Below are 13,704 nucleotides of genomic sequence, written 5' to 3'. Positions count from 1 at the left end.
TATTTCAACCTGCAGCTTGTTTTTCTCTTGCGCTTCTCTGATTGTTGTCTCGCCGGCCGGCTTTAATCCTTTAGCGGGCCTGATGAAAGGGATGTCAAACAGAACTCTTTCACAATCTCAAAAAAAAAAAAGCCCAAATCAAGAACATCCTCAGGCATGTGATTGCAAAAATGATTTCAGGCAAGAAAAAAAACCTATTTCTGTGTGTTCCAGTTTGGGTCGCTCTACGTTAGTAGCACTTGCAGTGATTATTTCATTTTTGAGTGTGTTATGAAATGAGTGTTCCCTTCCAAGATAGACCAAAAGCTTCTATATTCTCCAAACAGGTCAAGAACAGCATTCAATTGACTTTGGCTACATTTTGGATTAGGATATGAGGAGAATCTTACAGCAACGTTAAGGGATTAAAAAGGGGGGGGAATTTAAAAAAATGTAGAAAATACAATAAATGGAATACACTATACATGTTTTAAGAACACATTCACTCAGGAAAATCTATTGAAACTAGGATCATAGGCGCTGCCGCGAGCAGCAGCCTTTCCAGCAGCTCGGTGTTATTTTGCACTTTTTGTGATTTCTTGTTTTAAGTGTCTACTTCTGGCTTTTTGTCCCGTTTGACAACTACACTTTGGATGGATGACTTTCCTATAGTTATGGGTTTTAACGCACAAAAATGTGTTTATTCGAGGAATCGACTCCTTACGCTGAAGAATTCTGGTGCCGGCGTGATGAGGGGGCCCTATCGAAAATGGAGAGCCGGAGCTAGCTAAGCAGCTAGCGGCGTTATAAGTCTTCGGTACAGTCCGTAATCATGCTAAATAAGACTGACAAACTGGCTGTGCCGATGGAAAACATCAAAGCATACAGGGAGTGCACTTAGCTGTGTTTTACGGAAACGTGGCTCACGTCTAGCATCCTGGACGCTAACGTGGAGCTACCTGGCTTCAGCGCTGTTAGGGTAGACAGAGACACAAAAGCCTGCGGGAAGCAGAGAGGAGGCGGACTCGCTATCTCCGTGAGCACGAGGTGGTTTAACCCTGGGCACAAAGATTTCCATCTGCTGCAGGGACGCTCAACTTTTGGACTAGCGTGTGACGCCATCCTCTCCGCTCTTGCTAAACTACAACACAGCACCCTGAGGCCATCCTGTTAATAATCAACACAAGGATACTGCTGGGAGCGTGAATTTCCCTACGGGGATGAATAAAGTATCTATCTAGACATCTACACAAAAAGATGAAATACAAATGAATTTAAACCTTTTTTATTTTCTACAGGTAAAAAGTGGGCACGCAGCAGCATTCCGCAGCCAAAGTAACGCACCGCATTTAACCGTCAGTAACGTCAGGAAAAATGAGTTCAATGAACAATACTGAAAAAATAACGCCGTTATATATTTTGATGGGGCTGTTTTTTGCCAACAATGCTCAAGACTGATCGTGATGCTCCTCCGGATCGGGATGCGGTTGGTTGTCGGGCTCTGGATTCTGCTGGATAAGACCTCCGTCCTGGGCAGTATTATAGGAGCCGCAGCCGGCGCACTTCATCCCCAGGACGTGGAAAGGCACGATACAGTGAGCTTGACAGTCGTTGCACATAATCTGGAGAAAGGACGAAAGAAAATACGAATTTGTGAGTGGTAAAGGATTTTATACGATTGACTACAAGTTACACGTATTCAGTTTAATGCAATAAAGATATTCACTGACTGTGCTTTAGTTCAAAGGTCAGGGCAGGCTGTCCGAAATGCATTATATTTTGTGTCGTAAATTTTGATAACAGGACTCGTGGATTTGCTGACGCAGAACGACCAGGCGCTATTGCGGGAGAGCCGGACATCAAAGCGCGCAAACAACTGCTTGGCACGTCCATGGGAGGAGCCGAGACGCCGTCTTGCGGGGAGACGTGAGCCAATAAGAGAAAGCTAAAGGAGTTCAGAAAAAGGCTTCCCACACACTCCAACATTACTTCAGCTCTCTCCGATGGAGTACCAGTGTTCTGGTTTGCCCAAATCCCTGCATCCTAGACGCATGATTTTTGCTGTGGACGCATCGTGTCAAAACAACGTGCGTCCCTGGGACGCAACTTTTTAAAAACAAAATTATCATTATTACCCCGTTACTTTTTTTTTTAAGATTTAGCGCACTCCAAACTTTTCGTCAGGCAGATCCGCCATTGTTGTTTTGGTCTCGCGGTTCGAGTTTTCGTCCGCACGCCGATCTCAGCCAACGAGATCTCGTTGCTTCGAGATGACGTCATTGTTGTGGTGCTTGTCGTCGAGCGAAGGTTTAGTATGCCTCCTAAAAAACAGTTGCTATTAGGTGAAAATCAATGCAAAACTGGTCATTTCTTCAGTCTCAGTAATAAATCGAAACATAATGCAGAAAGTGATAACGACGGCACGAAAAAACGGCGGATAAATTCTTCGGAAGATCGCAGAGGCAAGGAAAACGTGTGTTGAAGCCAACGATTCGACGAAAGAAAATAAAGAAAAGAAAACTCCTAGCAAGAATAAAATGACAAAATTTGTGCAGGCTTGGGGAGTAACAGAACACATGGAACGGCAAAATTGATATTGGCAAGCTGTTTGAATTTATTTTCATTTTGTTTCTGTCGCATTTTATGTTCGTTTTGCTCAAAGCCAGGAGAGAAAGCTTACCACGTGTTGAGAGTCATCATTTTATTCATATTTTGTCTTTTATTAGCATTTTTGGTATTGGAGTCATCCAAAAGTCATTGAAAGTAATCCGCATAAAGTAACCCTACAAATATATAATATAAATCTAAATATTCATTCAGTTTTAATCATCACAGTTTATTGGTAATACAAATCAGGTATCTCTTCAAGATTTTTTCAGTTCACAACAATATTGTACATTATACAAAATAATATTGCTGAAATATGAATCTATATTTTCATTCAGTTTTGATCATCAGTTAATTGATAATACAAGCAAGTTATCACTTTAGATTTTTCAGTTCATATATTCTTCGTAGTTTGCTGTCCCGCCACAGTTGTAATGCCTTCTCAAGGTCCAATCCATTATCATCCTCCGCATAGCATAACCAGTGTTTTTGTGCCGAAATTATTGCCGGTTATAATTTTCTGCATTATGTTTCGACTTATTACTGACACTGAAGAAATGACCAATTTGGTGTTGATTTTCACCTTCCCTCGACGACAAGCACCACAACAATGACGTCAAAACGAAGCAACGAGATCTCGTTGGCCGAGATCGGCGTCCGGACGAAAACTCGAACCGCGAAACCAAAACAACAATGGCGGATCTGCCTGACCAAAAGTTTGGAGTGCAGTAAATCTTTGTTAAAAAAAGTCATCGGGTAAGAATGACAATTTTGTGTCAAAAAAAGTTGCGTCCCGGGGACGCACGTTGACTTGAGACGATGCGTCCCCCAGCAAAAATCATGCGTTTGGGACGCGGGCAAACCAGAACACTGTTTCTGTTGCACTTATTTTCAAGTAGCCTTCGGCCTTGATGCTGTTATTTCAAGTTTTGATATTTTCTGCAATAAGATTTCATCGATGAATGGTATGCTAGCTGTCCATATCACTTGTAGACTGTGCCCCATGTGTACACTGAACCAAACCCTATCAAATACACGATATCTCGACGAAATACTAGATTTATTTTTCCTTCGAGCCGGATGAAAAAAAGCCATCTATGGCTCGCCAGCCGTAGGTTTCCGACCCCCGTTTCGAAGCCAAGAAATGGAAGCGTTTGAACAAAAATGCTCCGTACTTTGACGGTGGTACCCTGGTATTCGGTGGGCATGGGCGACTGGGCAATCTCTTTGTCCATCTGTTTCCAGTGTTCTTCCATGTCCCAGACAGAGTGCATGCAGAGAGGGCAGCGGTAGGCACTGCAATTGGGAATGAATGGGGACACAAGTCAAATGAAAAAATAAAACACACAGTGGTCATGACCGATGTTCCCTGTCATTTTCCTTACGGTCTGAGCGTTCACACAAAGTGGGTGAGCAACGCTTGAAACAACAGTGAGCAACGGCAATCCCAAGTGTGGCAACCAAGTCATTAGCAAACATGTCCAAAACTGGACATCACGTTACATTTTGCTGAGTTTCCGGCAATGCAAAATTATTTTTCTCTTTAAAATGAATCGAATCATGTACGATTGCCTACAAACGTCATTTGGTTTTACAATTCTTTCACAAGATTTCCATTTCTTTTTATTTCCTGGTATCTTTTGTGGCATAATACTAACATTTTTGGGGGCTTACAGTGGGACCTCGCAACTTCGCGGTTCGACGTTCGCGGCTTCAGAGCTTCGCGGTCTGTAATGTTTAAAAACTAAAATAAAAAATAAAATAAACTTTTTTTTTAAGGGGCGTCGCAGCTTCGCAGATTACCACTTTTTGCGGGGTTTTTCGGCGGAACGTCAGCGGACGCGGGATAAGGCGGCCGGCTGGATGGGGCGGGGGGGGATTTGGCGGACGCGGCGTCACCCTAATAAGGATAAGCGGTGCAGATAATGAGATGAGATTTTTTTTTTTTGAAGGGGCGTCGCTGCTTCGCAGATTATCACTTTTTGCGGGTGCTTTTGTTCCCCATTAACCGGGTCTAAAAAATAATTAAAAAAATAAAATAAAATAAAAAAAAAAAAATTTTTTAAGGGTGCGCCGCTACTTCGCGGATTTTCACTTGGTCCCCATTAACCGCGATAACCCAGGTCTTACTGTATTTAGTCGGTTGCAAGATACACAACTATTTATTCAAATTTTGTAGTGGAAGTACAATGATGGCAACAAGATTCACTTGATATCATTGGAAATGATTGGAATGCAACACAAACTTTTGCTTCTTTTTCCCTGTTTTTTTCTACTTTTTTAAAATTCCTTTAAAAAAAAATCTCTTTTGTGTATTTTTTCCTTGCTGTTACTTTTTTGTTTTTCTTCTCTATTTACCTTTTTCCCTTTGTTTCTTTCGTTTCTTTTTTTCTGGCTGTTTTTCTGAATTTTCCTTTTTTCTCTTCCTTTTGTTTCTTTTTTCTCAGCTTTTCACTACTTTTTCATTTTGGTATATATTTTTTTTTTTGTTCTATTCCCTCCTTCCTTAAAGTCATTTTGTGCATCATTTTACATAATAGTTGGTCGTGTAGGGATGAAAGAAGCAAAAACAACCCGAAGAGCCATTTGGGACCCGAAAGTGCCGGTTCTTTTTATTGAGCCGAGCCGAAGAAGACGGTTCTCGAAAAAGTCTACTGACTTTACTCAACTTCGTTCTACTTTGACATTGACTTCAAAATACCGCATTTAGAACACAGCGTCAGGGGAACCCTTGTATTTTGACCTTCATGCACTGTAACTTTGACTTAATTGGCTTCTTAATGAGCAATTTCGAGCCCTGATTTTTGTGAGCTGGCTCGATTTTCTTGTGTGCGGAAAAGCTCTGGGTAGTGCGCAATTGCGCACACGTGCAGCTTAGAGGGAACATTGGTCATGACAATTAGTGCACTGTGGACCTACTTTGTTCTGACCATATCATCAAAACAGCTCCTGCAAGAGAAAAAAATCATCCGTATTTATAAGTAATCCCTGCGCTTCAATTTATACTAAATTACAGGGTTCGTAAACCTTTTTCATGGCCAAATTCAAGCACTCGTCCAACACTTTCAGGGCCAATTTCCCCAGTGCCTTTCAAGGAAGAAATCCAGCGTTGATCAAAATGACTTTTTTGTCGTTGACATCGATGACTCAAATAAAGTCGTTATAAGAACCGTGCAATAAGAACCATACACAGGATCGGATATCGGGATCATACTCATTTTATTCCTGCAGTCCAAATGATTCAAATTGGATGATTTAGTCAAATTTTTCACTTCACAACTGCTATTTAAGGTCAACAAAAACATAGTGCCAGAAAACATCCATCAATGATTCATTCGGAAAGTGGGAAATTATAACATAAGGGGCTGTCGTAAATTCATAATCCCAAAGGTGAGAACCACCAGGAAAAGTATGTGTGTGTCTGTGTGCGGAGTCAAACTTTGGAATAATTTACAAGTTGAGATGAAACAATGTCCAACTATTCACGTGTTCAAATTTAAATACAAAAAAACATTACTGGCAAAATACAGGGATGAAGAAAATGGGATATGAGGCAGATTGGAAATACTGCGTTTAAAACTATAGTTAACCTTGTGGTTATTGTTACATCATAACTGTTATTATTAATAGTATTGCTATTGTTGTTCTTATCATTGGTGTCACAATAATATTTAGTGACTAGTAGCATTATAACGTTAATAGATGGGTACAACGATGATGAGTGTATAAAATATGTGACAATTTTCATTATTATAATTATTGATATCTAACCTATGTAATGTGTGTATCCTTGAAATTGTGTTGTATTTAAACACAAAAGAGGAGTTATCTGTAAAATCTATTTAATAGGGAAGATGAAGGGGTAGGGAAAATAAGTGTCTGCTTCTTACTAACCCTTTTCGAACATGTTATGTAACATTATTTTGTTATAGAGTCATTGTTTTTGTCCTGTTTTTATTTTAAAAAGTTCGAAATAGTTTTCATTCATTCATCTTGCTGCTAGCACATACTTGATCAAACTCGATAATGAACATATGAGGCACCTATGGCGTCATTTTTACAGACTTTTTTACAGCGTAGCCTATGGCGTCAGACTGCCAGGAAACAGGGCGATGGAAATCATTTTGAGCATTTTCAAGCCCTTCGCCCAAAATTCAAGCCTTTTCAAAGATTTCAAGCACCTGTACGAACCCTGTAATCATTTAAAAAAACGAAGGTGCGGAAGTGCTTACTTATGAAGGAGGTGACCACAGGGAAGAACGTGCGCTCCGATCCGAGACGTGTGGATATCCTGTAGGTGAACGTCAATATCAAACTCCGTATCGAGTATCGTAATCAAAAGTCTAAAATATGGAGATACCTCCATGCAGACTGGGCAGTTCTGTCTGGACACATTTTCTACACACTGCAAGATAGGAACAAAAGGTTATCATGATCGTCGTTGTTTCGAATATTCAAGGACGAACCGTTATAATTACTTTATGGTTGCCCTGCAGCTCTTGCGCTAAACACAGATTGCACTTGTCGCAGTGAAAGTATTTCTCTCTTGGACCGATCCTGGAAGAAACACGCACGTGAAGGCATCGCTTCATTTACAGTAACCGGTGTCTGAAACTCATGAGAAAAAGGTACTGGACACCTGGCCTGCCCCATTTTCCCCACCTTGAAACACAATAAGACGACTCATCGCAAAAAAAACCCTGTTGTTGCCAAGTATTAAGGATTGATAAGCACAGGGATGCGATTGAGGTGAGGAGAAAAAGTCTTAAACCTAGCTGGGGTTTGGGGGCCCAGGGCGGAGCCAGGTGGGGGGGCGCAGGGGGGCTCAGCTCCCTGAAGCTCCTGGGTTTTAAGCAATTTACTTGTCCAAAACCAATGTGTCAATCATCAATTAAATCGATCGCTATTGGCCGAAGTTATTCGGAGCCTCGGATAGGCTAGAGGGCCAAAACAAACCCTGCAATTGGCCGAAAAAGATGACTGTGAATGGCAAGCTTGCTAAAGTACGCCATAAAGAAATATGTTTCATTAGTCTGTATTTGTAAATATTTGACTCTCCTGGATTTACTTCACTCACGGTTGTAAGAAGACCATGGTTGCGTATCATTATTGAACGTGAGAACTTAGGTGAGCTATGTGGCTTTATATTTTCCCGGTATCTTGTTTTAGAACGATCTTGATGTTGCTGTGATGAGTTGAGTGAATTCAACTCAATTCCAAGTGTCTATTGTCATATGCACAGTAAAGTTGCGAGCGAAAAAGAAAATAGAAACTAAGGAATGGTTGGCATTTCTTGAATCCCAAGACTTTAACCTTCCGAAAGATATTTGAAACGATGCATTTGAGTGACATCGTACGGACACCGCATCCGCACGTGTCTACGACACGTATTTGCTTCTTTGCGAGCTTTGGGAATGTTAAGGGAGTAATCAGTTGGACTGAATCATCTGACTGTTTTGTCGACGTTCCCATTGTAGCGCCTTATAGTCCGGTGCGCCTTACCTATGGAAGATACAGGACCAAAAACTATTTTTTGGGGGTGCGCCCTATAACCCAGTGCGCCCAATAGTGCGGAAAATACGGTAATTCTATTATAAATCTACATCTAACATTCATTGTATATGACATGGCTGTTTTCCATCTGCCATCAGTATAAACCTGTATTGACTCATCTTTGTTCATGCAATGTTTGCTACAAGCCAGGTGAACTCCTCTTTCCACCATGCTTTTCATGTACGTTTACGTTTTGTAGCGTCATCAATTTTTGTTAGCTTCTTTAGAATCTTTCTTCTGGAGCTGAGGTTTTGGCCTGATTCCTAACCACTTATCTATTTGTATTGTGTTCTCTATGCGTCTATATGCAAATGCACGACCTTATAACGCTTGGGAAAGTCCGGAAGCACCAAGTTATTGCATACCTGTGGCGCTCCAGGGCTCCATGCCCTTACAAATTGTTGCATTTTCTCACACAAAATACAAAATAATCTTACATCATACTTTTTATTTCAAATGTGTTTATTTATGTAGTTTAACACGTTATATTGTACATGTGTTTCGTTATATCATATATATATTGTTCATTAACATTTTAATTGAGTTGCTCGACATGAATGAGGTTTATTATAAAAAAAGTTCAAAAATGAAGTCGCTCGGACGTTCACTGTAGAAGGAAAAAATACGTGCACGTTCTGGTCTTGACAGCAACAGGCGCAGGACAAAGACTAGGAACCTTCCCATGGTGTCCTGCGAAGGGCTCTCTCCCGGGGGAGCCTTACAAATCCAACTCAATCCACTCAGACTCGCTCTTTCTAGCTTTCTTGGTCCTCTATCCTTCTTTGTCTCTCCTTTTCTCTCTTCCCCCTTTTACACTCTTGTCTCTCATTTTCTCTATCCCTCTCTTTCCTACTCTCTCCCCACCTCTCTCACTCTCTTTTCCCCCTTTTTGCGTTTTACTCTGTCGGTCTTTCTCTCTATCTGTCCCTCTCTTTCTCTCTTCTACTCTCCTCTCTCTGTTCTTCTTAGGGCGGGCTACTTCGAGAGCAACCCTGGCCCCCAGTCCAAATGCCAGTGGTGCTTTCGAACCATTCGCTGCGACCACACCCCAATCACCTGTACTACCTGCCCACGGGGCTTCCATAAATCATGCACCGGCCTGTCCGAACGTACTAAGGACTTCAGAGGCTTCGTATGCTTGGTTTGCTTGGGTCACACCCCGTCAGGCCTGGCGGCACAGGACAGTCGCAGCCCCCTCTCCTTCGGAGAACTACGGAGCCTCCCACGAGCGGGTCTAGCGCTACTAAGGATCACCTTAGGCGCCTTGAGTGTCTCAACAACAACAACAACAGCCTGGATCCGGTTATTACGGTAATTTGTAACCAGGTAGTTACTGTCAGAGTCATTTTACTTTTGAAATGAAGTCACTCGTAACTGAAACGAATGACCGTTTTGCAGTCATGCGCCAAAAACTGTATGACGTGTAAATACAGGTTAAATTGAGCCAGAATAGGGACTCAAAGAAGAGTACTCACCTACATATGCCACATGCAAGACAGTGGTACTGTTTCTTGTCCTTGTCAAACAAGTGGCAAGTATCACAGTAATACTCTCCAAACTGCACAAGACACTGTTGGCATGTCTGTTGTACCTGTAGTATGGAACACTAAAATTAAAATCTATAAACGCGACATGGATTTTGAATGCTCCGCTTATCATTATTGTGCAGTTGACTTACTTGTTGCAACGTTTGACATTCAGAACATTGCACCTCCTTTACTTGAAAGCGATCCATCTGGTGGTTCTCCTCTGCATCGTGACAAAGTCGACATACATAAAGTTTACCGCAGCAGGGCGCCTGAATCAACAAAAATAGTGTGCAGTCATTTCATGAACTTAATATATTATAATGTAGCAAAAATGCATTAGCGTTTGTCGGAGTTTATAAAGATATAAACTCATTGCTGACCATTTTTCCTTTTTTTTTCCTGCACTATGATGACTATGTTTGCACCAATGCATATGTTGACTATTTTTTTTTGCACTATGATGACTTTTGCACCAAATGCAAAATTGCACAACCCTCACGATACCAACTGTATTACGATACAAACTGTATGTAACATCCTACATGCCGACATTTCTTGCGTAAATATCATGTCAATTATAACTACAGCCTTATCCTCCTTGTTTTATAACCTTATCTTCTTGGCTTTTACCTCACTGTGAATGTGTGAAACGGGAGTGTCATGCCCAATTTCGTTGTCACAATATGTTAACCCATTTTGTAACAATGACAATGAAATGAAATGATAGCGCTTTTCAAGTCAATGACTTCTCAAAGCGCTTTACAATGTGCTTCACATTTCCCAATAGCGGCCTTGCAGCCATGTAAGGCGCTAACCTGCTTATTGGGGGTATTAGGGGATCAGTGTCTTACCCAAGGACACTTCGACATGTAACACGGACGAGCCGGGATTCGAACTGGGATACCTTGATCCCAAGACGAGCGCTCTACCTCCTGAGCTACTTCTAGGTATATTCTATTCTAGTATTCAAGTAAAGGCATAGAAAAATAGGGTTTTTACTACTGCGCATGTAGGTGGTCGACCCGGCAGCCATCTTGTTTGGTACATCCGGTTCCAATAGGCGTATTTATTGAAAGGTCAAGCATGCGGAGTAAATGAATGGAGTCGCGCATGCGTCTTACATTACAAACAATGGAAATACATTGAAAACATGGATCTTTGAACCGTGACTATGTTTGTGTGTGATAATTACTTGTATATTAAAAATATCAAAACAGGTTAATTTCATAGCATAGGAGTCTGAGAAATACACAACTAAAATTACCTTACTTTACACGTTTCTTTCCCAATTTACGTCTAAGAATCTGTTGTGGGAATATTGGTAGGCACCAATAAGTGAACTAATGTGCTTTTATTAGGAATTGACATAAAAGGTAACACCCGTTCCTAGATAGTATGTTGTGAGATGTGCAGAAGTCTGGGGCAATCATTCCAAAAGTTCCCTTTTTATCCACCAAAAACATGCAATAAGAACCATGCACAGAGTAGGATATCGGGATCATACTCATATTTTATTCCTGCAGTCCAAATGATTCAAATTGGATGATATAGTATTTTTTTTCACTGCACAACTGCTATTTAAGGTCAACAAAAACATGGTGCCAGGAAACAACCATAAATCATTCATTCAGAAAGAGGGAAATGATAACTCAAGGGGCTGTCGTGAATTCATAATCCCAAAGGTGAGAACCACCAGGAAAAGTATGTGTGTGTCTGTGTGCGGAGTCAAACTTTGGAACAATTGACAAAACAAGATCAAACAATATCCAACTATTCACGTCTTCAAATTTAAATACAAAAAAACATTACTGGCGGAATACAGCGATGAAGAAAATGGGGTATGAGTGATACGAATGCGTCTAGAACTATGATTAACTTTGTGTTATTGTTATAACTGTTATTTTTAATATTATTACTATTGTTATATAATTGGTGTATTTAATAGGGAAGATGAAGGGGTAGGGAATATAAGCATTTGCTTCTGACTACCCCTTTTCGAACATGTTATATAACATTATTTTGTTGTTGAGTTATTGTTTTTGTTCTGTTTAAATTTTAATGTTCAAATAAAGTTTTTCATTCATTCATTCATTCAGATCCCAATGAGCTTGCCTTTATGATTGAAACAGCATTAAAAGATACTCTCCTTTCCTGAGTCTTAGTCATACAGACAATGTGGGGCACCCTAAGGCTAGCTGAGGTGCCAGCGGACCTATTCTGAAAATAGCTCACGAGTGCTGGGTCATTAAGATTTCCTGGTAAAATGATCTTTTTAGTGGTTGACCTAGTCTATTTAACCCCACTTCCAAGAATTAACCAATAATCATAAGGTAGCTGTATGCCAATGCCAACAGTGCGCTTTCATCATGTTACCTAGTGTTTGCTATGTTTGTGTACTGTAATGCTAAATGGAATTCACCCTGGTCTTCCTGAAAGGGGGATTACCACTTGTGAGGTCCGTTCTCAAGGTTTCTCTTTTTCCTCACGCTGAGGTTTTGAGTTAATCCTTGCCCGCATGTTGGTTTAAGATCAGGTCATTGTGTCATTGGAATCCTGTGCAGTCCTTTGAGACATTTTTGTGATTAAGGGCGTCATAAATATATGTGACTTGACTTGACTCCGCACACAGACATACACATACTTTTCCTGGTAGTTCTCACCTTTGGGATTATGAATGACAGCCCCACAAGTTATAATTTCATCTCTTTCCGAATGAATCATTTTTGGATGTTTTCTGGCACTATGTTTTTGTTGACCTTAAATAGGAGTTGTGCAGTGAAAATTTTGACTAAATCATTCAATTTTAATCATTTGGACTGAAGGAATAAAATATGAGTATGATCTCGATATCCTACCCTGTGTATGGTTCTAATTGCACATTTTTGGGGGATAAAAAGGGAACTTTTGGAATGATTGCCCCAGACTTCTGCACAATATCATTGTGAAATCTGTGACCCTATTTTTTTATAACAATGACATGAAATCAAGTATATGGGACGTTTATATAGCGCTTAAATATAACCTTATACGGGCTAAAACAAAACGACTAAAGAAAACTTCCCAAACACTGCGACTGCGTGCATTCCAAAATATTCAGAGTTACCCTACACAATTTCTTCTAAAGTACACGTAATAGGCAACCGTGGGCTCGGCGGAAAATGTGAATCGTCCAATAAAAATAATCACCACACTACAAACGCATTATTATATTTGAATAGTATTTAGTGTTGACACTGAATAAACGCAAAACGAACTTACTTTCAATAAACAGCTTCGCTTATAATGTTCGCATCCGACGCGTGCCGCCATTTTTGTCCTCGCATTAAAATTGTTTCTTCTTCGCTTGATAACAACACACAACTATGATTTCTTCTTCGTCTTGGGTATTTAGAGAAATCTCGAAAGTTTTATCTTACACTGCCCTTACATGGATGCGAACCGCTACTGATGTTCAAATGGTGAGGGAGCAACAGACACATACCTGTCAACAGGATTGGGTAGGGTTACTTGAACTGGATTACTTTCAATGACTTTTGGATGACTCCAATACCAAATATGCTGATAAAAGACAAAATAAACAAAATATTAATAAAATGATGACTCACAACACGTGGTAAGCTGTCTCTCCTGGCTTTGATCTCTTTGATCTCTGGCAAAACGAACATGAAATGTGACAGAAACAAAATGAAAATAAATCCAAACAGCTTGCCAACATCATTTTTGCCGTTCCATGTGTTCCGTTACTCCCCAAGCCTGAACAAAATTGAGTCATTTTATTCATATTTAGTTTATTTTGTCTTTTATGAGCATATTTGGTATTGGAGTCATCCAAAAGTAATTAAAAGTAATCAAATTAAAGTAACCCTACCCAACCCTTGTACTGTGTTGTGCAAGGCAGCACTGCGGGGCAGTGGTTAGTGCGTGTGTGGCACAGTTCTGAGGTCATGAGATCAAACCTCCTGTGTGGAGTTTGCATGTTCTTCCCGTGCTTGCGTGGGTTTCTCCCGGTTTCTTCCCACATTACAAAAACATGTAT

General features: G+C 40.5%; 1 protein-coding gene across 1 annotated transcript; it reads right to left on the bottom strand.

Annotated features, from left to right (window-relative positions):
- Nucleotides 1–1,242: 1,242 nt before the first annotated feature.
- Nucleotides 1,243–13,039, bottom strand: rchy1 (ring finger and CHY zinc finger domain containing 1). The gene is made up of 9 exons (XM_088335253.1): nucleotides 12,927–13,039; nucleotides 9,818–9,937; nucleotides 9,615–9,730; nucleotides 7,065–7,143; nucleotides 6,947–6,991; nucleotides 6,819–6,877; nucleotides 5,506–5,535; nucleotides 3,762–3,882; nucleotides 1,243–1,601 (listed from the first exon to the last, which is right to left on the bottom strand). The coding sequence occupies exons 1-9, from the start codon at nucleotides 12,975–12,977 to the stop codon at nucleotides 1,428–1,430; spliced, it is 795 nt and encodes a 264-aa protein (XP_088191379.1). The 5' UTR covers nucleotides 12,978–13,039; the 3' UTR covers nucleotides 1,243–1,427.
- Nucleotides 13,040–13,704: the final 665 nt, after the last annotated feature.

The sequence above is a fragment of the Urocampus carinirostris genome, chromosome 5 (assembly GCF_059441175.1).
Source record: "Urocampus carinirostris isolate Australia breed hairy pipefish chromosome 5, RoL_Ucar_1.0, whole genome shotgun sequence".
Taxonomy (NCBI): domain Eukaryota; kingdom Metazoa; phylum Chordata; class Actinopteri; order Syngnathiformes; family Syngnathidae; genus Urocampus; species Urocampus carinirostris.
This window is presented reverse-complemented; position numbering and strand designations above follow the sequence as displayed.